Source organism: Lissotriton vulgaris, chromosome 2_2 (genome assembly GCF_964263255.1).
Source record: "Lissotriton vulgaris chromosome 2_2, aLisVul1.2, whole genome shotgun sequence".
NCBI classification, from domain to species: domain Eukaryota; kingdom Metazoa; phylum Chordata; class Amphibia; order Caudata; family Salamandridae; genus Lissotriton; species Lissotriton vulgaris.
Window position 1 is genome coordinate 92,735,684 of NC_141688.1, and position 26,645 is coordinate 92,762,328.

The 26,645-nt window shown below is 46.7% G+C and overlaps 1 protein-coding gene across 2 annotated transcripts in view; it reads left to right on the forward strand.

Annotated features, from left to right (window-relative positions):
- Positions 1–26,645, forward strand: part of UBE2Q2 (ubiquitin conjugating enzyme E2 Q2) — a 687,285-nt gene that overhangs the window by 372,139 nt on the left and 288,501 nt on the right. For both annotated transcript variants that reach the window (XM_086959354.1, XM_086959353.1), the window contains exon 8: positions 25,744–25,834. In XM_086959354.1, coding sequence (XP_086815480.1) covers positions 25,744–25,834 — 91 coding nt within the window. The remainder of the gene's footprint in view (positions 1–25,743; positions 25,835–26,645) is intronic.

Sequence of the window (26,645 nt, forward strand, 5' to 3'; positions counted from 1 at the left end):
ATGGTGCCTGATGACGCTGAACAGGGCCCTTCAGGGGATTAAAGTCTTGATTCTAGTGAAAGAGTGGAGATTTAATCCTAGTACAGAAATTTGGGTCCTGGTAAGGCACAACAAGGTTGTTTGCCATATTCGGCTTAGGGGAAATCAAGTGTCTATAAAAGTAACCCAATGGGAGCAGGGTGGTGTTAAATTCCCATGGTGAGGGTAGTGGTGCACTAGCCAGGGTTTTTTCGGCCCATTGGGGGTTCTTGAAATTTATGGTTATGCAGTCCCCCTCGAACTTCTTCCTCAGTGGGCCTATCCATCCCACTCTTGGGGGATGAATTATCTCCCTTGCCCCTTCCATTGGGAAGTTGCAATTTGCAATTAGCCAATGTAGGGTCTTATTCTTAAGGGATGTGGGGGTTTCTTCTTGGTCCTTCCTAAGTTTGGAAACATTAACTAGGACCAGCACGTACGCCCCGCATTCAGGCGGCAGGCTGATGCGTGGTGGAATCTGCCTCATGTTAGTTGCTGTATTTTGGACCGGCTGAGCCCGTGGGAGATTTTGGGCAGAGTTATTAACTTGACTCGTTGGAATCCCCTTGCTCTGGGCAATATTTTGCCCCTTCCCTGACTGTGTAACGACCTTGGTCGTATTAAGATTATCAGTAGGATTAGCGCTAGTGTTTCCTTTACATGGAACTTGTGGGGTTTTAAGCTTTGTAGTTGTGTTTGGAGCGGGGGGGTTCTTGGGTTTAGGACATGTAGGTTTTTAGGAACTTGATTTAGCTCCCACGCAAGTAAGCGCCCCATCGCTCAAAGTGTTTTTAGTGGGAGCGCTTAATTCAGCTAGTTGCTTTTCGATGCGTACAAGTCTGGATTCTATCGGGGACAAATGGATGCTAAGAAGTTCACCCATTCTTTCCAACAGTTGGTCATTTACAATATTTTCATCAAGTTTGTCCCCTGTGTCCGGCAACCTCCCCTGAGACTCTTCGCTTTCTATCTCTATGGTTACATTTGTTCCCTCTGCATTTGGGTGCGAGTTAGCGCCCTTCCTAGGCTTTCGCTTTGGCGCGCTATGCTTTCTAGCCTTAGGCATACTATGCTTTGTTGTGTGTTTTGTTTGTTTCCGTATGGCACCCTCCCGCCTGCACCTTAATTGCCTTGTAGTGTCTATGACTGCTACATCTGGTGTAGGATTGATGGACAGGTCAGGGGTCCTTTCCAGTTCCATACTAGATTCTGGGTCTGAGTCTATTAAGGGGTTTGATGCTGATAAATTAACCTCATTTGGTATACTGTAAATATCGGCACGGACATCACTTATAGGTCCGGTATTGATAGTTCTGGCCTAGACAGGTGTTCTTGCCGATGCAATGAGTCCAAGTGATGATCGTTTTGCTAGGGCTAAATCTTGCGAAACCTTACGCTCCAGGAGTAAAATGCCCTGATCTATGGCATCATTGGCCCTTGTTATGAAGTTATCTATTGGGCCTATCTCTGGAGCCCCCCCCCCAAGCTGCTGTTTTGCTTCTAGTTCCCCAGTAGACATAGTGTAAATTTTAAAATGTTTATATTATCACAATTAGAATGTTACTCAGATCCAAAACAAAAGACAGAAGTGGTTATACTCGGCTTTGACCCGCCCACTCTCCCTGCTAAATGGCAGTGATGGCAAACGGATCCTCTATAGGGAAACTATTGCACATAAGCGGGTGAGTTGGGACATACCCAGTACTGAAATAAACGCAGTGTAGGGCACAAGTCTAATACAGTATATACTGTCGTTATAGTCACTCAGATATATCACCAGCTGTGGCTGTAAGGGTAGAGATTTGGAGGATGCGAAAAGCAATATACCTTACAGTAAAGTTCACAAGGGACAGGGAGATAAATATATGTCTGCGATATAGCCCTCGAATGGTAGGTAAAATATGTAGAAGTTCGGAAGTCAATCCAGATGCAACAAGAAGTATGGGAAAAACGTACCTTGGGAACACCTACAATGTCCATGTTAGGGGGGTGCACCCGGCCCGGCCTCCTCGACCTCTGAGGGCCTCAGAGGGCCCGCCCTTTGCCCGGGCTTCGCCCGGCATCCCGTAAGGCGGGGGTTGCAGCGTCTTTATGCGCCGACTGGCGTTCCCAATGCGTCACTGGACCGCGCCGCCGCTGGGGCTGCCGGGATTCGTAGTCCCGGGGCGGCTGCTGTGATGGCGCACATGTGGCTCGGCGCTTCCGCGCTCCAAATTATGCCGGCGTGACTCTTGGCGGTGGATTCGGCAGTCAAGCTGGCCCCCTACACACGAGGTGAGTTCCCCCCGCTCCGCTGGGGTTGCAGCGTCTTTATGCGCCGCCTGGCGCTCCCAATGAGTCACTGGACCGCGCCGCCGCTGGGGCTGCCGGGATTCGTAGTCCCCGGGCGGCTACGGTGATGGCGGTGATGTCGCTCGGCGCTTCCGCGCTCCGAATTATGCCGGCGTGACTCTTGGCGGTGGATTCGGCAGTCAAGCTGGCCCCTTGCACACGAGGTGAGTTCCCCCCGCTCCGCCGGGGTTGCAGCGTCTTTATGCGCCGCCTGGCGTTCCAATGCGTCACTGGACCGCGCCGCCGCTGGGGCTGCCGGGATTCGTAGTCCCGGGGCGGCTGCGGTGATGTCGCTCGGCGCTTCCGCGCTCCAAATTATGCAGCCGTGTTTCTTGGCGGTGGATTCGGCAGTCAAGCTGGCCCCCTGCACACAAGGTGATTTTAAACGTAGTTCTCAAACAGCTAATGGGGCTTCCCTTCGAACCCCTACACAAACGCGAGTTACAATTTTTAACCTGGAATGTTCCTAGTAGCTATTACTTCTCTGCGCAGAGTTAGTGAACTACAAGCACTAACCAAGCACTAACCATTCAAGAACCCTTTTTGCAAATGCATCAAAATAAGGTTGTTCTGCGTACCAATCCAAAATTCCTGCCAAAGTCATTTCACCATTCCATCTCAATCAATCAGGAACTGCCCATTTTCTTCTCGCAACCACAATCAGAAGCAGAAAGAGCTCTTCACACTTTAGATGCTAAAAGAGCGTTGCTATACTACATAGAAATAACACAACCCTTTTATAAGACAAAACAACTGTTTGTGGCTTTCTCACCACCACACAAGGGCAATCCCATTTCAAAATCTGGAATAGCTAGATGGTTTGTCAAATGCATACAGATTTGCTACCACAAAGCTAAACGTACGCTATGTGTTCCTCCCAAAGCCCACTCTACCAGAAAGATAGGGGCTTCAATGGCATTTTTAGGGAACATTTCCCTAGATGACATCTGCAGAGCAGCCACATGGGCTACACCGCACACATTCACAAAACACTATTGTGTAGATGTGCAAACAAAACAACAAACTAATGTGGGCCAGGCTCTTCTCAAAACATTATTCCAAACTACTGCTACAGATAGGGGTGGTCGCCGCTAAGAGTGGATACTGCTATATAATCTATGCATCGTGTACAATCTGCAGCTCATATGCCTCGAATGGAAAATGCTACTTACCAGTATGCATCTGTTCTTGGCATGTAGAGCTGCAGAGTTGTACACGCCCACCCACCTCCCCGGCTACCCTTGTCTGTTCCAGTATTATCTTAATTAGATACATATTACACAGGCATCCGTCCTGTACTTGCAAAGCTCCATCATTTCCCTAATGGCGAAAAACAATCTGGGGATGGAGCCGATGCCCATGCGCAATGTGGTCCTAAGGAGGAGTCGCCTATCTCATGACTTCCAACGAACTTTTCAGGACAACAACAAACTGCAAACATCCGGACCCAACACTAAGTGGCGATCTATGCATAGTGTACAACTGCAGCTCTACATGCCAAGAACAGATGCATACTGGTAAGTAGCATTTTCCTTTCTCCAAGTGGAAATTAAAATCACCCAAAAGCGTTACCTTAGATCTAGCTAGATAGGGCTTTATTCAGTTACTGAAATTCTGAGTGAATAATGCTCTGGGTCATTTAATGGCCAATATCTTTGCTTTTATGAGAAAATAGAGAGCAGGGTAGGTAGCAATGATCCCTTGATTGCATCTAGTCTGTTACAGTAGTGTAAAAAACACTTTGGAGATTGGATAGTTAAACTGGTCTCTGAGGCGGAAGCCGGAGACCTAGGAACTCGCTTTTTAAATATTGCTTGCCATTTTGCACATTTCTTTTAAAACGCTTTTTATACTGTAGCACTTCGTTACTTGATGCCTACCTGATTGGCGGGCTCCTTCCCCTCAGCCGACTAGGCGCTGAAGAGGGAGCATAGCGGCATTTTGGAGGTAGGCTGGGGATAGAGGTCTAGTTGTTTACCTCCCCCGACCTCCACATCATATAATGGTACCACCCACCCGGGCGCGCAGCGGACGCGCGCAGCGGGCACGCCGGAGGCGCGCCAAAGGGAAGCCCGTCTGCGTCCGTCCGCGACCAGACCGGGGCAGGGAACGCTGCCCATTCTACCATCCAGTCTAGAATTACCTACTCACGAGGTGAAATTACTTCCCTTCGCCCAGTGGGCTGTTCTCACCGCCGAGCGGATCCCGTCACTCCTCGAGGCACCTTTATAACATGCAGGCACTGTGGGTTCTCTTCTATGAACCTACGGGAGCCTAATAGGTCCTCTGCCTTGCCTCCCTCCCGTGGCCCTACATTGACCATTCCCATTAAGGCTGCCCTGATTAACTGCAGGTCTATGGTCAAGCACTCTCTCGATATTCAGCAATCCCTGATGGAAAATAACTGGGATCTTTTATTCTTAACTGAAACTTGGCTGATAGAGTAAAGTAATCCCGCGATTACTTTGGCGATTCCGGACGGATTTAGTATTATCTGTGCTAATCACCAAAACGGGAGAAGGGGAGGTAGAGTAGCAATTATTTATAAAAAAATAAATGGACCATCTCCTCCCCACACTTTGATCCTATTGATAGTATAGAGGGGCTCCCCTTTAGTATTAACCTTTCAGCGTCTGTTTCTTTCTCAGGCCTACTGATATATCGCCCGCCCAATTCCAGCCCTATTCACCTCCGGGCATTACTGGAATACATCACTCAAGCCTGCACCCGCTACGCCAATTATACTGTCCTTGGAGAGTGTAACCTACACATAAAAGTCCCTGCCTGCTCTTTGAGCATGGATCTTTTATCTACCCTCTCGGCCTGTGACATGTATCAGCTAGTGGCCCTCCCTACTCACAGAGCCGGGCACACACTAGACCTAATCTGTTCCAACCTTACTGCGATGAGAACTGAAGACCCTATTCCAGTTACATGGTCAGACCATTTTCTAATTCCCTTCACCACCTCCTTGACTCGCAATGATAGACCCCCCTCCGCCCCCAGAGAATTTGGCAGAAATTGGAGCAAAATTACATCATCCACGCTTGACGCCCACCTTAAAGATGGCTGCCCCCGTCCGGCCACGGATTTAGATACTTGCATCTCTAATTTTAACGAATGGATTTGTCAGGCTATCGACTCCCTGGCACCTCTTAGGCCTATAAAAACGTTCAGATACTCCCCAGCGGCCCCCTGGTTTTCGGAGGAATTACGCCACTTGAAATCTGCTTGTAAGGTGCTGGAGAGGCGCTGGAGACTGAATTATTCCAGTGATAGTAAAACTAACTATCGTCAAGCACTGAAGGAATATAGGAAGCAGATTATAAAGCATAAAAGAATCTTCCTAGCCGAGAAGATTGAAAGAGCTAGTAACGCACCCAGAGAAATCTTCTCGATTGTTAGATCATTCACGGATCCTCAAGCTCTTATTCAAAAGCAGCCAGCCTCTCAAGAACTCTGTTCCCAAATCTCAGAGTTCTTTGAGGACAGGATTGCCCAGATCCATGCATCCTTTCCGACCAGTGGTGAAACTGAGCTGCTCACGGCAATGGCGGGGACCCACATTGCTAGCCCCACGTTCACAGAATTTACAGAAATTTCTCTTGAGACTTCCCATCTAGAGCTACTCAGATGTAGGTCAGGCAGTCCTGGGGATCCATGGCCCGCTAAACACTATAAAGCGCTGGCCTCCTTTCTCAACCCCTACCTTAACTCCATTTGGAATTCCTCTTTAAGTTCCGGGATTTACCCGGAGGCCTGGAAACATGCGTTTCTGGTACCTATCCTAAAAAAGGCCAACGCATTATCCAGAGAACCCGGCTAATTACAGGCCGATATCCCTCCTCCCAACAAGATTCTAGAAAGGCTAGCCCATCAGCAAATCGCCCGCTACATTGAGAACAACGGACTCTATCACGATTCCCAACATGGCTTCCGTAAGGGCTACAGCACGGAGTCGGCCCTCATTGAGATGGCAGATTCAGTGCGCTAGACATTAGATCAGGGATCGAGGGCGGTGTTGGTGCTGCTGGATTTATCAGCAGCATTCGACACTGTCTCTCATTCTCTACTACTGAACAGATTGAGGGAGATTGGAATTCAGGGCAAGGTCCTTAAGTGGATCGGCTCGTTTTTATCCAATCGGTCACAACAGGTCCATACCCCTCTACTCCTAGACCATTGAAATGGGGTGTCCCTCAGGCCTCCTCTCTTAGCCCTCTTTTGTTTAATGTTTATTTTTCCCCTTTGGCTAAATTGATCTCCTGCACGGGAATTAAAACGACGTCCTACGCGGACGATATCCAGCTTCTTTTCACATTTAATGAACCGTCCCTCAATGCCTTTGAACCCCTCAAAACCTGTATGAGAGACATTGCTAAATGGATGGACCTCAATTTTTTACGACTAAATGCAGGTAAAACTGAGGTGCTCTTTTTTAATCAGCCATCCCCACTTAGCTCGAACCTATGGTGGCCGGAAGAACTGAGCCAAGCCCCCACTCCGAAAGATTCCGTTAGGAACCTAGGAGTGCGTTGGGATGAAAAATTATCCTTTGAAAACCAGGTCCATACAGTCTCAGCCGCCTGTTATTCTAAGATAAGAACTCTAAAGAAATTAATAAATTTTCTCCCATGCGCGAATAGAAAAACCATTGTCCATGCCCTAATCATTTCTCATCTCGATTATGCCAACGGATTGTACCTAGGTCTGACCAAAGTCCTCTGCCTGAAACTTCAATTGGTACAAAATGCCGCCGCACGGTTAATTGGAGGCCTGACTCGTAGGCAGCATATCACCCCTTACCTGAGGGAATTGCACTGGTTACCCATGAGCAAACGAATAGAGTTCAAGGCATTGACACTGGCCTATCGATCCACCAAGGGCCTTGGATCTGCCCACCTACGCTCTACTCTACGGCCTTACTGTAACTCGAGAGCCCTTCGATCTAACACCAAACTCCTGCTGGCCACTCCAAGATTCAAAAGAGCGCGAGCGGGGGGCAGAACCTTTGAGCTGGGAGCCGCCCAAAGATGGAATAAACTGCCCCTAGATCTGCGTAAGAGTACCTCTGAACGCGAATGTCGCAAATCCTTGAAGACCTTCCTATTCTGCCAGTAATTTCCTGCATTCAGAGTCAGTTTCTCAATCCCTTCAGCGCGGGACACCCCGTTGGGGTAGCCGCGCGCTTTACAAATGACACTATAATAATAATAAAGTGTGGCAGAAGGACAAAGTGCTTGTCATTCTCATGCCTAGGTGGCCCTGTCTCATCACTGCCCCCCATCAGCATAGTGTCCACCATCAACACTTCTCAGTGGTCGTTCTTTAGCAGAACGACTGGGACATGCATTTGACATATTCATATCACAAGACATGAAAGCGACGGCCTCCTGAACTGATCTTGTTGCATGTATTCAGCAGCTGACAGTTCTACGGCATTTGCTTAATTCACCAGCGTATTAATTACAGCTGTTTCTTAAGGAGGTATTTTGCAACACAGATGACATCAGTACACAGATTTAAGAAGCTTCATGAATCTTTTGTACGTCTCAATTCAGAGAGCCCTTCAGATTTATTGTTGGCTTTGGTAATACGTTCAGCCCAGAACCTTTTTTTTTTTAGCTTTTTTTAGCTTCCTTAATCGTTATTAGTATTCTCTGAAGTTTGGTGTAAACCGTTTTTATTTAGTGTGAAGTTGGCATTTCTCCCACTTAGACTCTACGGTTAACTTGCTTCATGTGTTTAAAATATAAAGTAACCAAGGGGCCTGATGAGATGGTATTCTGAATTTAGTTGATATGCAAGCAGTTAAAATCTCCGAAGTAGTTGAAAAAGATGAACTTTCTGACTTTCTGACTGTGCCAAGTAAGCTGTCTATGGTGTCTTATAAACTTTGAAATGTGTTGTGTAAGAGCTAATCAGAGTGGGTCAGTTCTGTTACTAATAATCATGTGTGGCTTGGAGTTATGAGAATTGGTATGTAGAGAGGTCAGACCAAACAAGTGGAATGTTGAGGATTGCAAGTTACACTTTTTTGTGACAGTGGTTTTAAATAAGACCGCATCTGACCATTACCAAAAAAATGCTATAAAAGTTTCTAATTGTGCAGTCAGTGCCAACATGGAGCCAAGGATTGCTAGTGAAATAAGGAGAAGGTTCTTCGAAATGACAGGGACTACCCTTTGCCTCCCTTGTAGCCTGTTTTGGTTTAGAATCTTCTCTTTTGGGAGACAGGAATTGAGATTGCATCCCCACTCTGCAGAAAACTTATCAGATAGCATGATGGGGACATTTGCTTATGTTTTCCATCAATTTCCAATAATTCCCAGGCTACTAAGCAAAATGCAGAGAGACCCATGTCTGATAATTGTTGTGTGCCCAGCCTGGCCAAGGCAATTCTGTTACACAGAGCTATTTTTCCTAATGTAACATCAGCATATTCCCCTCTTGGAAGTTCCAGGTTAATTAACAATGATCAAAGGCCAAATTGTGCTTCAGACAACGGAATCAGTCAATTTATTGGCTTGGTTCCTCACTACAGTAAGTTCTGATACATGAACATCTTTCAGTTTTGGAGGGAGACATTAAACTGGAAACAACAAACAAAACTTGCATGGGGAAGTGGACCCTAATGGGATGTTCGAGGCATGTGGGCTGCTGAATTCATATCTGTGCATAGATCGCCGCCTAGTGTTGGGTCCGGATGATTGCACATTGTTGTCCTGGAAGAGTCTTCGAAGTATCACGAGATAGGGGGCTCCTCCCCTGGACTACAGTGCGCATGGGCATCCTCTCCATCCCCAGATTGTTTTTTTCCGCCATTGGGTTCGAATGTACTTTCTCGACTCCAGCTCGGAAACTTTGTTATAACTCTTTACTAAGGCCAAAAGGCCTTCGGGGCGTCGGTATTGTCTCGTTCGGTGCCTGTTTTTCTCCAGTTCTTCGAACCGGACGTCGAAGGCAGCTTTTGACTTTCGACACCAAAGGCCCAAACTACGACGACGATGGAACGGATCCCGTTCAAACGATGCCCCGTCTGCAATTCTAAATACCCTCACATTGATGTGCACCCAGTGTGACATAAATGTTTATCCCCGGACCACGACGAGGCCAGCTGTATGGCCTGCTCGAAGTTCCGGTCCAAGAAGACGCTTCGAGTTCGACGCGCAGCAAGACACTCAGCGCAGAAGTCGGCGCCCGAGCCGGTCAACATCTTCGAGGCCGGTGACGACGAAGGCGCCAACGAAGAAGATCCTGACGAGCAGTCGGACCCAGCGTCGAAGCATGACTCCAACTTCGATGTGGACGAAGAAGATGAGGACTACGTCCATGAAGAAGACGTCGTCGAGGTAGGGGACGACGCAAAGGCCATCGGGGCCGTCGATGACGACTCCAGTGATGAGCCAGGCCCAACCGCAGTAGCGGGGCCTAATACTGACAATACGCTCCCTACGGCTCAGGTCGAGGCATCGCCGGAAGGCCTTAGCCAAGATCTTACTCCACATTCTATAGCCCCGCGTCCAGGCCCGGCTAAGAATGCTTCAAAGGAGCCATTGGTCGATCTTTCAAAATCGAAACCTACAGAGCAAAAACCGAAACCGAAGCTACTAAAGGTGGTCATCGGATCGACGCCATCCGACACGTCGACGCCAGTCAAGTCGGAGACTGTCGGCAACCCTTTGGGGTCGAAAGGGGGTGCCGCCTCGAAGACCGGGGCGCCGAAGCCAGGCTCTACAGTCAAGCGCGTCACCTCGACGCAGTCAGCGTCGACGTCGACGCCCACGCATGGCGACAAGACCAAAGGTCTCCAGACCAAAAAGGCTGTCGAGCCGTAGATTTCAGCGTTCAAACCGCTACTGGGCAAAGCTCTCGAGTCGAAGACCGAAACCGACCCGAAGCAGCATATTGCATCGACGCCCAAGGCCGTACATACTACGCACCGGGAGATCGAGTCGACGCAAGGAATCAAGCATGCTAGTGAGTCGCCGAAGCAGCTCGGATCGAACACTACGGCAAGCTTTAAGGTCGGCCCGTCCACAGGTCACCCTCCAATTAAATACGGTCTGCCGCCGACGGCTCGAGCCAAGTATCTCGAGCACCACAAAGGCACCGACCCATCCAAAACAGTGTCCGCGCCTTCGAAGTCCACTCCTGAGGGGGTTGTGTTCCAAGAACCCTCGTATGACAACCTGTCAAAACTCTTCATCGACTCGGAATCTGGAAGGCTCACCATCCATAAACGGAAGATCGCGCCTGAACATCCCTTGGAGGCGTATAAAATCCCTCTTAAACGGAAGAAAGACTCTACCACCTCACCAGTTCTCTTTGAACATGTTGAGAGCTATTCACAACAAATAGCATATTCTCCAGCGCAAAGCGAGGAGGACGTGGGTGATGAATACTGTCTGACGGCGTTCACTTATCAGACTGACACTGATTAGGAGGAACCTCAGCAATGGACTGATGCTGTAGACCCTGATGATCCATAAGCTGCACCGGACATTCAGTCTTACAATGTCAAAACCTTGCCTACTGAAGACACAGCAGCGTTTAACGCTTTGATAGAAAGGGCAGCCCTCAACCATGACGTGGAAATGCACGCAGAACCTGTGGAAGAAGATTTCTTATTTGATACTTTCTCCACCTCTGAAAGATCGGCAAAGACATTGCCTATGCGAAAAGGAGTCCTCAAACATGCTGGGGGCATTTTCAAAGAGCCCACAAAGGCAAGGGTTATCAACCCTAGGATTGAGAAAAAGTTTAGGCCTGCTCCCGTGGACCCAACCTACATCAAAGGCCAGCTCCCATTGGACTCCCTCGTAGTGGCCAATGCTCGCAAGAGGGCGAACTCGCAAACTGGTGGTGATGCTCCTCCTCCGGACAAAGAATTAAAGATCTTGGAGGCGTCAGGAAAGTGGGTGGCAGCACAGGCTGCTAATATTTGGAGGATTTCAAATACACAGGCCCTATTGGCTAGATCCGCTAGGGCTCACTACGACACGTTAGAACAGCTGTTGCAACACCTGCCTGATGTTTACAAAGAGGGAGCAGAAATGATCATACAGGAGGGGAAGTTAATTTCTAATGCATCCATCAAATGTGCACTGGATGCGGCAGACACGGCAGCTAGGGCCATTAACACTAGTGTAATGTTAAGACGTCACGCCTGGCTCCGCATCTCTGGGTTTAAACCAGAGATTAAAATGGTAATGGTAAAAGTACTTATAAAGCGCTGACATTCATCCTGAAAGGATATCATGGCGCTAAAATTAACAGTGTACGTGTAACTGGTGGTTGTTGTCGGTGATATGGTGGTTTATTGGGTCTTAGGGAACAGTGTTGTTTTGAGTTTTTTCCTAAAAGCAAGATGGTCGTCTGTGAGTCTCAGATCTGTCGGTAAGTTATTCCATAGATTAGCTGCCAAGTGTGAAAAGGTGCGGCCTCCCATCCTAGCCTTCCTTATTCTAGTGGTTATTGCTCTTGCTGTGTATTGGGAGCGAAGGTTTCTAGGTGGAACATAGAAGTTGATTCTGTTTTTTAGGATGGTTGGACCTGTTTTGTGCAATGCTTTGTGGGTGAGGCATAGTATTTTAAATGTGGCTCTTTCTCTCATTGGCAGCCAGTGTAATGCTCTCCGACAGCTTGTAGCAGAGTCGTATTTTCTTTTATTACAGACGGCTTTTGCTGCCGCATTCTGAACAAGCTGTAATTTAGAGAATAAGTAATCTGCCATGCCAACGAAAAGGGAATTCCCATAGTCAAGTCTACTGATTAATAGTGACTGTACTAGGATCTTTCTACATTCCAAAGGAATCCATGGGAACACTCTTCGTAACATTTTCAGTAATGCAAAGCTTTTACCACAGATAGTTATCACGTGGTTATTCATTGACAATTTATTGTCGATGTAGATTCCCAAGTTCCTTGCTGTCTGGGTAGGTTTGGGGGGGGGCACCAAGAATGTTGGGCCACCATGTGTCGTCCCAAAGTTGCTGGGATCCACCAAACAGTAAAATCTCCGATTTGTCGGCATTTAATTTCAGGCAGTGATTATGCATCCATCTGGATAGTTCAGAAAGACAGTTTAGCAGTCTGTTTTTGGGATCTTCTTCCCCATCTAAGGCAATCATTAGTTGTGTATCATCGGCGTAAGAGCAGATGTTAACGCCCCACTTTTTGACGATCTTGGCCAATGATGATACATAGACATTAAATAATGTTGGACTTAATGATGCCCCCTGTGGTACACCATACTTGATCTTACTGGGTGTGGAGTTGTAGCTGCCTAATCGGACAGATTGCGATCTGTCTGTTAAGAAAGACTCCAACCAGGTCAGGGCCTTTCCCTGCAATCCTTTTGCGGCTAACATTTGCATCAGGAGGTTGTGAGATACGGTGTCAAAAGCCGCTGATAAATCTAACAATATCAGGGCCACCGTTTTACCTTCATCAACCTGACTTCTGATGTCATCCAGTACTGCCAATAAGGTTGTTTCTGTACTGTTGTTTGACCTGAAGCCTGTCTGCGAGGCGTCGAGCAGGTCATTGCTTTCCAGATAGTTTGATAACTGTTTGTTCACTAATTTTTCCAATACCTTTGAAAGGTATGGCAACTGCGAGATAGGCCGATAGTTGGCGGGGTTGTTTATGTCTGAACCAGCTTTTTTAAGTAGGGGAGTCACTACTGCTGTCTTCCAGATAGCTGGAAATTCTGCTTGGTCTAATGACTGATTTAATGCTTGCGTCACTGTTGGACCAATTGAGGGGATTAGTTGTTGAAAGATGTAATGTGGGCATGGGTCCAATGGTGAGCCCGATTTAATTTCTGACATGGTTTTAATTACTTCTTCCTCTGTAAAAGGGCCAAAGACAGAGCAGGTGGCCGTCTGGGGAGGCTCTGCGTTGACATGGTGTTCAATCAGTTCTTGATCATTGCTGGTGAAGGATGAATAAATCGTGTCTATTTTGTCAAAGAAATAATTGCTAATTTTGTCACATCCTTCCTGTGAAGGTGGTAGATGTGTTGTAAGACTAAGGGGGTTGCACAGTTCTTTAACTATTTTAAAAAGTTCTTTGGAGGAATGTTTGTGCTCTAATATTTGTTGGGAAAAGTAATCTTTTTTTGCTTTCCGAATAGCTGCGTTGTAAGATTTTAATTCTTTTTTGTAAATAGATCTGTCAAGCATGGTTTTACTCAGTCTCCATTTGTGTTCAAGCGTGGTGCATTTTCTTTTATGTACCTTGAGCTCTGGACCATACCATTTTTCCGACATTGTTCGCCTAGTTGTACTTTTAATGGAGTTTATAGAACAGTGTTCAAGTGCGACACCAATGCTTTTCTGTAGATGGTGTATTTCTTGTTCAGTAGAGGAGCCTAAGTTAGTGTGTTGGAAATTCTGGTGAAACTTCTCCAATGAGAATTTGCTCCAGTTTTTGGTTGTAGCTGGTTTCTGTGCCGTTGGTCTCACTTTATTTATAGGTAGTTTGATGGTAAAATCTATTCTATAGTGATCGGTCCACGTGAGAGGCGTAATATTATTGATAGTAGTGGTCTCGATATTTGTAAATATCAGGTCCAGTCTGTGACCGGCTCTATGTGTTTCCTGGTTGACTAGTTGTGTTAACTGTAGGATTTGCATGTTATCTGCAAGATGCCTGGTAAGCGGGTTATTATCGGACTCAAAATGTACGTTAAAGTCTCCTAATACTAGGATGTTTTTGTGCTTTAAACAGGTGGGAAGAATCTGAGAAAGAAGTTGAGTGCTAAATTCAGTTGAACTCCCTGGAGGGTTATAAATGATGGCTCCTCCCATCAATAGATGGGAATCTAAGGAGATTGAATAGATCATGACTTCATGTTTGCTATCCTGTTTAGGGGTTTCTTGAATACATGTAAATTTCTCTTTAAATAGCAGAGCTATCCCTCCACCCTTTTTTTTTTGGGGTCTGTTAAGGTGTAAAATCTTATACCCAATAGGGAGTGCAGTTGCGATGTCTGGAGTACTGTGGGAGATTCAAACTACTTTGCTCAACCAGCCAGTTAACCCTGACTTCCTTTTTGGTCCCGAGGTAGACACAACCCTCGAAAAAATTAAAAAGGACACAGACGGCAAAATCCATGGGGGCTCTGCAGTCACAGCAGTTTCGGGGCAGTTCCTTTCGTCGCTCCGGTAATAGGGGAGCCTCTAGAGGACAAGCCTTACAGCAAGCCCAGTACAGCAAAGGGAGCATGCAAACCACCTATACAAAGAATAACAGGGGTGGATATTGTGAGAACAGTGCCAAGGGCAGAGGATGTGGAAATAACAATGCCAGATCCTCCGCTCCCAACAAACAGTGACGCCTTGTCACTGCCCCCGACCATTTAACACCTGTCGGGGAAAGACTCCAGCAGTTCCTGCCAGTCTGGGAAGGCATTACCACAGACAGGTGGGTGAGACAACTTATCCAATATGGCTATTGTCTAGAACTAACCTCCACTCCCCCCAACCTACCCCCAAGGCACCGTCCTATGTCCGCAGAGCACATGCACTTATTGCAGCAAGAAGTACTCTCCATGCTGCAAAAAGGGGCAATAGAGCTCGTGCCTGCAAAAGAGCAAGGTACAGTGGTGTACTCTCTGTAATTCTTAATCCCAAAAAAAGACGGTTCCCTGCGGCCTATTCTAGACCTCAGACCCCTCAACCAATACATACTGTCAGAACACTTTCATATGTTAACCTTACAACAGGTCCTACCATTGCTCAGTCAGGGCGACTTCCTAGCAACCCTGGACCTCAAGGATGCATATTTCCACATTCCCATTCACCCAAGTCTCAGGAAATATCTCCGGTTCACCATCAACAATGAGCATTACCAATTCAAGGTCCTGCCTTTTCGGGGTCACCACTGCCCCCAGAGTGTTCACCAAGTGCTTAGCAACTGTGGCTGCGCACCTTCGGAGACAACACATCCATGTCTATCCCTACCTGGACGACTGGCTTGTTCAAGCGAAGTCGGCCCAGCAGTGTGCCAGCCACATATCGCGCACGATTCACCTCCTACACAGTCTAGGATTCTCACTAAACTACCAAAAGTTGCACCTTCAGCCCGCTCAAGTGCAACAGTACCTAGGGGCAACATTAAACACTTTAACGGCAACAGAGCAGCCAAATTCTGCCAGAGTCAACAGCATGCAGCTGCTAATTCAGAAGTTCAGGCCTCAACAATCGCTCCCAGCACAAGTATTCATGCAGCTGATCGGTATGATGGCCTCCTGCATATTCATAGTCCCGCACGCGAGGCTGCACATGCGTCCCCTTCAGGAATGCTTAGCACGACAGTGGAACCAGGCTCATGGGCATCTGAAAGACCTAGTGTTGGTGACCGGTCGTGCATACAACTATCTGCATTGGTGGAATCCACAAAACCTTTGCAGGGGACGACCGTTCCAAGAGCCTGTCCCACAGATCATGCTGACGACGGACGCATCTCTCCAGGGCTGGGGAGCGCATGTCCTCCATTACACTGTGCAAGGACTATGGACGGCACAGCAGCAAAAGATGCATGTCAATCTTTTGGAGCTGATGGCAATCTTCATGGCACTGAAAGCGTTCAAGTTGCACCTGTGCAACAAGGTTGTGTTGATCCGGACGGACAACATGACTGCCATGTATTACATCCAGAAACAGGGAGGCACACACTCCCCGCAGCTATCTCACCTAGCCCAGAGCATGTGGAAGTGGGCCATCCAAAGGAACATCTTCCTCATGGCAGAACATCTCCCGGGCAAGGACAACCAGATGGCGGACCTGCTCAGCAGGCACAGTCATCAGATGCACGAGTGGGAGATTCACCCCTCAGTGCTCCAACCAGATTTCCAGCAGTGAGGTCATCCAGAGATCGACCTCTTCGCCACAAAAGAGAACGCAAAATGCCAAAACTTCGCCGCCAGGTTCCCACACCCGCAGTCTCAGGGCAATGCGATATGGATGAACTGGTCAGGCAGATTTGCGTACGCTTTTCCCCCAGCCCCACTCATACCGCTAGTGGAGCGCAAACTGCGGCAGCACTCCATGACGCTCATCCTGGTTGCTCCAACGTGGGCACGGCAGGCTTGGTACACCACGTTCCTGGAACTTTCAGTGGTGCCTCACCAACGGCTGCGCCTCGCGCCCAGTCTCCTCACTCAGAGCCATGGAGATATTCAGCACCCAGATCCGCAACAGTTGAGCCTTGCGATTTGGCTCCTGAGGTCATAGTTTGGCTACCTCAACTTGCCCCCTGACTGTATGAGCATCATCAAGGAGGCAAGGCGACCTACAACTAGGGCGTGCTATGCAGCCAAATGGAAACGTTTTGTCATCTACCGTTCCAACAATGACATTAATCCGCTAGATGCGTCCACGCAAAACATCATATGTTACTTGCTGCATCTATATCGATGCAATCTAGCGTATAGTTCCATTAGGATATATTTGGCCGCCATGGCAGCTTATCTTCAAAACAGGCAGCATCTTTCCCTCTTCAAAGTGCCTGCCATTAAAGCCTTCTTGGAAGCCCTCAAAAGAGTGATCCCTCCCAGACACCCTCCTTTGCCTGTCTGGAATCAAAACATCGTTCTCACCAGGCTCATGGGGCCACCTTTTGAGCCTCTTCATTCTTGTGAGATAGTTTCTTACATGGAAAGTGGCTTTTCTGATAGCCATCACCTCGCTACGAAGAGTCAGTGAGCTTCAAGCCCTGACAATTCAAGAGCCCTTCCTACAAATTCATGCTAATAGGGTAGTGCTGCGCACCAACCCCAAATTCATGCCTAAGGTAATCTCGCAGTTCCACATTAATCAAACCATAGAACTGCTAGTTTTCTTTCCAAACCCAGATTCAGTGGCAGACCGGGCACTGCACACCTTAGATGTCAATAGAGCTCTCCTGTATTACATCGACAGGACAAAAGACTTTAGAAAGACTAAACAACTGTTTGTTGCCTTCTCTCCACAACACAAAGGCAACCCTATTTCCAAATCTGGTATAGCCAGATGGATTGTTAAATGCATACAAATCTGTTATTAAAAGGCTAAACGCACTTTAACAGTTCCCCCAAGAGCGCATTCCACATGCAAGCTAGGGGCATCCATAGCTTTCCTGGGAAACATTCCTCTAGAAGACATATGTAGAGCAGCCACATGGACTACCATACATACATTTACCAAACACTACTGCGTGGATGTACACTCCAAGCAGCTGTAGGACAGGCTGTACTCAGGACTCTTTTTCAGGCTGCTGCAGCTGGCACGGGCAACCACCGCTAAGGGGGAGACTGCTATACATTCTATGCACAGATATCAATTCAGCAGCCCACATGCCTCGAACGGAATATGCTACTTACCAGTATGCATCTTTTCTTGGCATGTAGGGCTGCTGACATTCATATCGCCCGCCCTCCTCCCCGGTGCCTGTCGCAGCTGTAGCACTCAGAATAATTTTCAGGCATGGTCATCACTTTCAGTATTACACTCCATCTCTGCCACAATGGCGAAAAACAATCTGGGGATGGAGAGGATGCCCATGCGCACTGTAGTCCAGGGGAGGAAAAGAGGTTGGAGTCCCTGTCTTTACCGTGGCAGACTAGAATTGCTGAACCATTTCTCTTAAGCGGGGTTAAAGTTCGGAAGTAAGAGTAATTCTCCCTATCCTTGTAACAAATGAATAACACACGCAAGGCAGAGTAGACAACTAGCACAAAATCAATTCAACTCAAACAAACTAAGCAAAAATTTTTGTCAATTAAAACTAATCATAAAATGTATTCTTCACGCAGGGTTACATTCTAAAACATAATAAAAACCAATTTAAAAAAAACTACCAACAGTGGTACTACAGTAGATATATGTACAGTCAAAAGTGAAACAGTCGACGCAGCGTTTCGGTGCTTTTTCGATCTTGACACCTTCTTCAGGACATTTACAACATTTGACTCGGTATCTAAGAAATAAAAATAAAAATATTTTAACACTTATTATCTACACTTACTAATTTATGTTACACCTGCCTTGCATTTTCCTTTATGTATCTACGATCTAGACATTGTTCGATATGCTAAACCCCTTAGTGTCAAAACATTTGGTCATAAAACAAATCCACCATTAGAAAGCTAAACACAATCGCTACAGAGGGTCTCATTAAATCCTGAGATGAATACCTCCTTCCATTCCGAGTTTGTAATTCACATCCAGAGTCTACTTGCTATATGAGTTCAGCACTCTATGTGTATAAATACATTCTTAATCATACCTGTGTTACTAAGGGGGAGAGCATTTCAATTTCTTTCCACTGTATTATGGACTTCTCAGGTATTTATTATTTCTCGGGCTATATAAAGATAAGCACATGATGTTTCTTAGTAGTCTATTATCCTATTGTGGTACCTTCCTTATGCCTATGGCCAATATCGTGTTTTTATTGGTTACCTTCAATGTAAATAGTAAAATATTCTGTGCGCACGGAGGTGCCACCGTTGATAGTAGGAATAACTTCTTGGACTCTTTGGACCTAAATGTACAAGAATCTGTCTGAGCCACATACGTATATATTTTGAAGAATTAATGCTCGTTATCAACAAGTCACAGACATAATCTACTAACCTGCTATGCTATCAGGTAAGTCTTATAAAATTGTAGATTTGATGATCTTTGGTGATTCAAAACTTCTCTTAATAGATTGAGAAGGTAATCTGTGGATATATAACAAAGAATATGGAGAAAAACCCTTAGAGCGATGTATCTTTATTTTGACGACGATTAATACAAGTCTATATGCTCGTATATCATTTAGTATTATGAATCAAGATAAGGTTCTGGTTAGCGACATTTGTCTAGAGATTAATTTAATGAAAAATTATGAAAGGAAGAGCTCGGGGTATAACCAATACTGGGGCGATCATTGATTGTTGATAAGAAAAGCCACTCCTCCCTTGGGGGCAATGTTATAAAACTCTCACTCAAATGTGTTCAATTTATTCAAATGAACAGTCAGTAGACTGTCCACAGGGCTCTAGAGAACCTATAGGTTAGGTCTTGAAGACACTAATCAGTGTTAAAGTTAAGGTGCCTGCCTGCAGTCCATACTGAGGGGTCCTTGCCTACTTTTTGGTGAAAATGCGGCCTCCCTGCTGAAAATTCGAGGTCTATCATACGTGCTTTGGGACGGCGTCTTTATACTGACGCTACCCGTGTTGACCCGGAAGTGACAGATCTCAGTTGTATCTCCGAGTTTCACGCTGCAACTTCTGATATTTAATATATACATCCATTATTCGATGTTATTAAAAATTGTGTTTCAGTGGTACATTTAGCGTGTAAATATTAATTTTGTACCAAAAAACAGACTACGTGACCCGGAAGTAGATAATATGGATGCGAAGCTCCACAAATTCGGTGCTAGCGGTGTATTCTAATATAAATGTTTTACATACCGCTTGATATCCAGGGGAGGAGCCACCTATCTCGTGATACTTCGAAGACTCTTCCAGGACAACAATGTGCAATCATCCGGACCCAACACTAGGCGGCGATCTATGCACAGATATGAATGTCAGCAGCCCTACATGCCTAGAACAGATGCATACTGGTAAGTAGCATATTCCTTACTAGTAAGTACGGTTAAAATTACTTTTCAGTGTCCGCACTGGGTTAAAAGATGCGGCACTGAGGTCTCTCCTGATAACAGGTGAGTAAATCGGAATTCGTTGTTAGGCTTATTTTAGATGAATATTTTAAAGTTCCAAAACTCCACACTTAAAAGAATTTCCAAGTGAAACCCGTCAATGTTAGCCTATGGAAGAAAAGTGAGTTATCGGCTTTTAGGTAAGTACTCGACTGGCAGAGTTAAGTTTCTGGGCATAGACTCGTGGGTCTCCCAGGGTCAGGTAGGTACAGTTGGTACACCTTCAGCAGCACAGGGGTAGCCGGTTGAAGAGGTAGCTAGGCCCTATGTTATCCAATGAGAGGAAGGGGGCTGCTGGCTAGCAGGCCACGCAGCTGTGGGAGCTGGGCGTGTGGTTACCTGCTCAGGGCAAATGGGGAAGTAGGATAGGACAAAGATTGCACTGCCATGGGCACTCGGGCGGCTGAGTGCAGGGTGCTTTTGAGCCGTCGGGCGCTCAATGTTATTCAATGGAGATCTTGAAAAGTGAACAAAGGCTGCAGGCTCTGGGACGGAGATTCTTCAGGAGCGACCAACACTTCAAGGGGTAAGTTGGGATCTTGGAGGATAGGTAGGCACCCCGGAGTTGGGTACAGGAGGCCGGGGGCGCCGGGTGCAGTGGTGCCTTTTGACGTCGGGAAATCTTACCCTCTGCTGGTTGCGGTTGGAGGGGTCCCAGGTTCTGAGGCTGCAGGCGTCATCTGGGTCGTCGAGGAGGGTCCTTGGGCACTGGATTCTAGGTCAGAATCGCCGGGGGACGACTTCAGGGTCGTTGTCCACTCAGGCAGAGGCAGGGCTTGGCGTGTGCAGTGTGCTGGATTCGCGGTTCCTTGGAGGCACTAGGGGTATTGCTGTTTGAGCGGAACCACTGCTCATGGGAGTCCCAGTCTCTAAAAGGGTCAAGGCAGGCAGGTCCTCCGGGGTTCTCTAGGTTGCTGTCCGCAGGAGACGCTGGGATTTAGCAGGAGCAGGTTCAAGGATCAACAGGTCGGTAGGGCTGGGGTCAAGTCAGTTGGTGTTGTCCTGGTTAGCAGCTGCATGACAGGTCGTCTTCTTGGTCTTGTTTTGAAATCGGGATCTGAGGAAGGAAAGTTCAGGGTGCCCCTAAATACTAAATTTAGGGGCATTATAGGTAGGGGAAGGGCAGGGACCAATATGTCCTTGTCCTGGGGTGAGTACACCCCCTATCCTGCTTCTCTCCTGTGGGAGGGGGGCCGGAGCCTATCTCTATTTGGGCAGGGCTCCCCATCCTCAAGATGGCCGGAGCCCGGAGTTGTGCTTCACCTCGCCTCTCCCACCTGAGGGGTGGAGTTGGCACAGGCTGACACACCCCCTTTCCTCACTTAGGGTTTCCCGTCTGTCTTCCCGCAAGAGTGGGGGTCAGAACCAGTGGGGGCCAGTTGATGAGTACAGCAAGTGGCCTGGAGAAGATTTATTTTTGTAGAGCGCGTAGTCACCCGGAGGTATCCCAGCGCTAAAAGATCCTATCTCCTAAGTTCGGTGGGACAAGGGAGAAAAAGGGAGAAAAAGAGGGAGAAGAAGAGGAAGGGGAGGGGGGCACAGAAGATCAGGGTTAAGAACATGCATGATTCACAGAGGAAAAAGGTGAGTTTTGAGCCGCTTCCTGAAGTGGAGATATTGTGGTTCGAGTCGCAGGTCACAGGGGAGTGAGTTCCAGAGTCGTGCAGTATGGACTGAGAAGCGTCTTCCTCCTGACTGGGCTTTCTTGAATCTGGGGATAGCGATGAAGTTTTCCGTGTCCGAGCGGAGGGGTCTTGAGGATTTATAGGATGTGATGAGTTTCCTAAGAACAGGGGGGCCTTGATTTTGTAGTAATTTGTGAGCTAGACAAAGGGCGTCGAATTTGACCCGCTCCCTTATGGGAAGCCAGTGGAGAAGTTTAAGGGCCGATTTGGCCGAGGCTCTGGCAGGGGTCTTTGTGAGAATCCGGGCCGCAGTGTTCTGAATTCTCTGGAGCTTGTTCAGCGTCGCTTCGGGGGCGCCCAGGTAGATCACATTGCTGTAATCAAGCCTTGAAAATATTAGGCCTTGAATTAGCAGCTTTTGGGAGTTGGTGGGTAAGAGGGGCAGGACTTTCCTTAACGATTTCAGGAGCCCGAAGCAAGTCCCGGCTACTTTCTTTGCCTGCACGGTAAACGAGAGGTCGGTGTCGAGCCACACACCCAGACTTTTTACTTCTTCTTTAGGTTCTGGGGGAGGGCCCAGACAGGCTGGCCAGATGTTCGGGCAGAGTGTGAGTCCTTTCGGGCCGAGGAGCAGAACCTCCGTTTTCGAACCATTTAATTATAGGGCTGAGGTGTTCATCCAACATTGGACCTGCGCCAGGCAGTTATACAAGTCTGCTGGTTGTTGTCTGGGGTGAGATAGTGATACAACTAATTCTGTATCGTCGGCATAACTGACGACGCTCACTCCGAATGGGATGATGACCTCCTCCAATGTGGACATATAGATAATAAATAATGTGGGGCTCAGGGAGGAGCCCTGAGGCACGCCACATTGGAGGGTATGAAGCTTCCCCCTGCCAATCCTGGGGGAGGAGACCTAGCACCTCGCCCAGGATGTGCATTGTTGCAGGCCCAGGAGAGCGGGGGGCTCTCCACTCAGGGGTCCAGCAACATGTCTGCTGTGTGGCAGCCTAGGCAGCCTCTCAGACAAGACCTGGATTGTAGGTTAGGTTTCAAGGGTCATCTCTAAGAGGCCCTCTGTAGTGCATTTTACTTTAAATCCCACACTGGCATCAGTGTGGGTTTACTTTGCTGAGAAGTTTGATATCAAACTTCAGTCTTCAGTGTAGCCATTATGGTGCTGTGGAGTTCGTAATGACAACCTCCCAGCACCATATACTCTTAATGGCATCACTGCACTTACAGTGCCCAGGAATGTCTCTGGATACTGTAGGGGCACAGGGCTCATGCAACTGTGCACACACCACTGGCATAGGCACCCAGCTAGAGGGGTGACTGGTGTATACCAGGGCAGTGGGTTGTGGGCATGGCACACAGGGATGTGTGCCATGTCGACTCTTTGTTTAGTTCTGCACCAGGACACTCAGCCTGCAAAGGTTGTGTGTGTGTGTAAGGGTGCAGGGCCCCTAAGGGTGGCATAATAAAGGCTGCAGCCCTTGAGGGTCTTCTCTGGTCACAATGCCCTGCAGCGTTGACAATACAAACACTCACCCCCAGTCAACTGATCTGGGTTTAATCCATCACCGTTCCTTAACTCACTCCGCCTCCCCAGTTCAGACATGGTCATATGCAAATGATTCTGACCCTGTGCCTCATGGGAACAGTCCAGCCCGAACTGCCAAGCCATGTCTTCCCTGGACCGGAACCAAGCTTCCCAGGACCGGTTTCTGGCATTACAGCCGTCTTCAGCCGGGCTTGCTTGAATCCAGTGGCAAAGTGAGCAAGGGACTCACGTCTGAGCATACCCTGCCAACTTAGGGCGAACAAAGAAAAACGAAAGGGTCAGGCTGATTTGCATATGGCCATGTCTGAACTGGGGTGGCTGAGTGAGCTAAAAAACAGTGATGGATTAAACCCAATTCAGTTGACTGGGGTGAGTGTTTGTATTGTCAACGCTACGTCCATCACCACCTTAGTTTTATTTTTCAATTGGGTTTTAGCTTCAACACAGTTTTAGGGAAGGAACACAGTCCCTGGGCACCTGATTGGCCGGAGCCCAGGGCAGACTCAGTCAAAGTACAATAGCAATTCAGCAAAAAGTGGGGGCATACCAGGCAAGAAAGATGGCACTTTCTCACAAATAGTCCGAGCACACTCTTCAAGAGTCGTTACATCTACTGCCCGGTTTGCTGACGTATCGTCGCGAATCCTTATCAGACATATGCAGGGCCAATATACGGACTAACACACGCACTTTTACCAGATATTACTGTCTGGAGACAACATCAAATGAGGACGCAGCTGTGGTAAGGAAATCCTTTACCATCTCATTCAGTGAGGTGACGTTTTTCATCTGATAATTATAGTAAAATATCTGCTTATTACTCATGATTTGCAATTCCCGCCTACACATGATCAGGTAATACATTGCTTACTATTCAGATTCAAGCATGTGAATATATTAAAGTTTCAGTACCAGGGAGTAAACAAGTTACCTGTGTACTCTGGTTCTCCAGTATTGACACATGTTATAGATTCACATGCAACACTTCCTCCTCTCTGATTAGGGCTCACCTCATTGAATACCTCTTTTATAATGCCGGCACACTCGTGCTGAAAAATCAGGTGTGGTGGCCCTAGACAGGAAAGAGTGCTTCAGGAACTGTTTTTCTGATTGGTTAAGCATTGGTACTTTCAGAAATTATAAGAATTGGTAACAGTGCTACTTGTTTAAGCAGACCATGCTTTACTAAACACTGCTCATTATAATTACCATGGGCCTCCAACCCCAATAACGAGGAGGATTCAAGCATGTGAATCTGTGAAATACTTCTAAACTGGAGAACCCTAATGTGTACAGGTAAGTAACTTGTTTTATTATTCAAGCAGAGTTTTGCGTAGTTCCTGTTGATATTTTCCTACTTAGAGCATACTTTTTTCACTTAAAACTGGCATTATTGGCATGCACGTTGTTGTTGTTGCATATTGTTAGGCGCCTTGATACCTGCGGGTTATTGTTCTGCGCGTTATAAATTTTTATCAAAATCAAATCAAATCACGTTCCAGTTGGCACTTAAAATGGATGCAGCATTTTCTCAGTAACTGACTTTAAATCAGCTATCCTCAAAACTTTGAACCTAGGTGGATATTGCCAATCTTTTTTTTTTTCTCGAAACAGCTTAAAGGGCATGAACGAACAGTCAACAAAACGCCCTCCAGTGTCTGTTGAAAGTTCACAGAAATGAAATGTTATAACTCTCAAAATGTTGTGGGAGTTCTGACACCTCCATGGTGTAGATTATAAGAGAACTCGCTTGAATATTTAACCATTTGTCTGGTGCTAGAGCAGTTTGTTTTTATGTATGTAGTCGAATCTCCTACAGTATTTTACAGTTATGTCCTGTTATTAAATGATAACAAGAAAATACCTGGAGGATTTTTTTTTAACTCAATGTGAAACGCAGTGAGGGCTGAACAAGCAACATTGTGCCTCAGGAGCATGAACACATAGTCATGTCCGTGGAACAATATTCTGATTTATTGGTAGCATAACGAAACTGCTAAAGGAACATGAAAATAAGGGTCTGTGTCTGCATTCACCATTCCGAACTGCACAGATTAAGACCGGTTCAGTTTGAAGTAGGGTAGCAAACTGAGTTGATACTCTGTAGTAGACTGACGAGGCCAACCCTCGGGGTGAAGGATTTCAAAGTTCAAGTGGGCTTTGAAAGATGAACTTTAGGGGTTCAAATTTTTAACAACAAATGTTGCACACAAGCAATACTCTGCACATATGTCCCATTTAGCCTCTGCACATATGGTTTTATTTATCATTGATTTTAAAGTTTGTTATTGGAAAGGAGCTTAATCTAGATTGTTTTAGCAACCACGCTTTTTATTATGTGTAGTTTTATATGTATGTATAATGTTTTAACCAACAAGTCAAATTGTCATTGACTAGGCACTGTTTTTGTGTCTGGGGTAGAAACTTTTTTGGCAAGTCTACTTATAATGTGAGTGCAAAGGCAATCTTTAATTTCTTGAACGTTGTCCCCATTAGGGTTGATCCTGACAGCCCGTTGCATAGTGACCTCCTGGTTTTAAAAGAAAAAGAAGGTGTGGAGTGTATTTTATTAAACTTCTCTTTTAAGGTAAGGGACTTTGCAGGTGCTAATGGCTCATTTGTAAAATATGAATTGAGTTCTCATGTCTGAACTTGGATTATCGAGGTTAATGTGCTTTTATATTCCTCCATTAAAGTAGATTTGAAAGCACAGAAGGTGTTTTGATTGTTTGTCCTCTCATGAAAAATCTCATCTTAAACTAGATTTCCTGTGAGGGGTGCTTTACCTGCAGGCAAGGTGGTAAGGAATATATATATATATAGTGTTAGTGAGCAAGGCGGAGGTTACCGCCGAAACGCGTCTGAGCAGAAGTTGATGTAAAATAAACACCCTTAAACTGAGATACACGGAGTCAGCGCCTTCTTGGATGGTGAAGTTTGGTGTGGTATCTATATATATATATATATATATATATATATAACAAAGGCCATTACACGCTCCAATTCAAGAAGCAGGCAAGAGGCACTAATCCCTAGAACTAGTAATGCCCAACTGTCTGACAAAATGAACAAGGATGCTCAAACAGGTTCCCCTAGAGCTATTTTGACTTTTAATCGCCAGCATGGGGCTCTCCGGAAAATTCTCAATAGAAACTGGAACCTGGTTCTGAGTGACCCTGTGATAGGTCACATGGTAGATACTAAACCAGTTCTGACTTTCCGAAGATCCCCTTCAATGTCAAAAGCTCTTGTCAGCAACACTTTGGAGCCTAAGACTTCTAACACCTGGTCTACTTTAAAGAAGGGCTTTAAAACCTGCCCCCAATGTAAGGCTTGTCGCTTTGGTAGCAACAGGACACATTACCAAAGTCATTTTTTTGAGCATCCAACCGCCATCT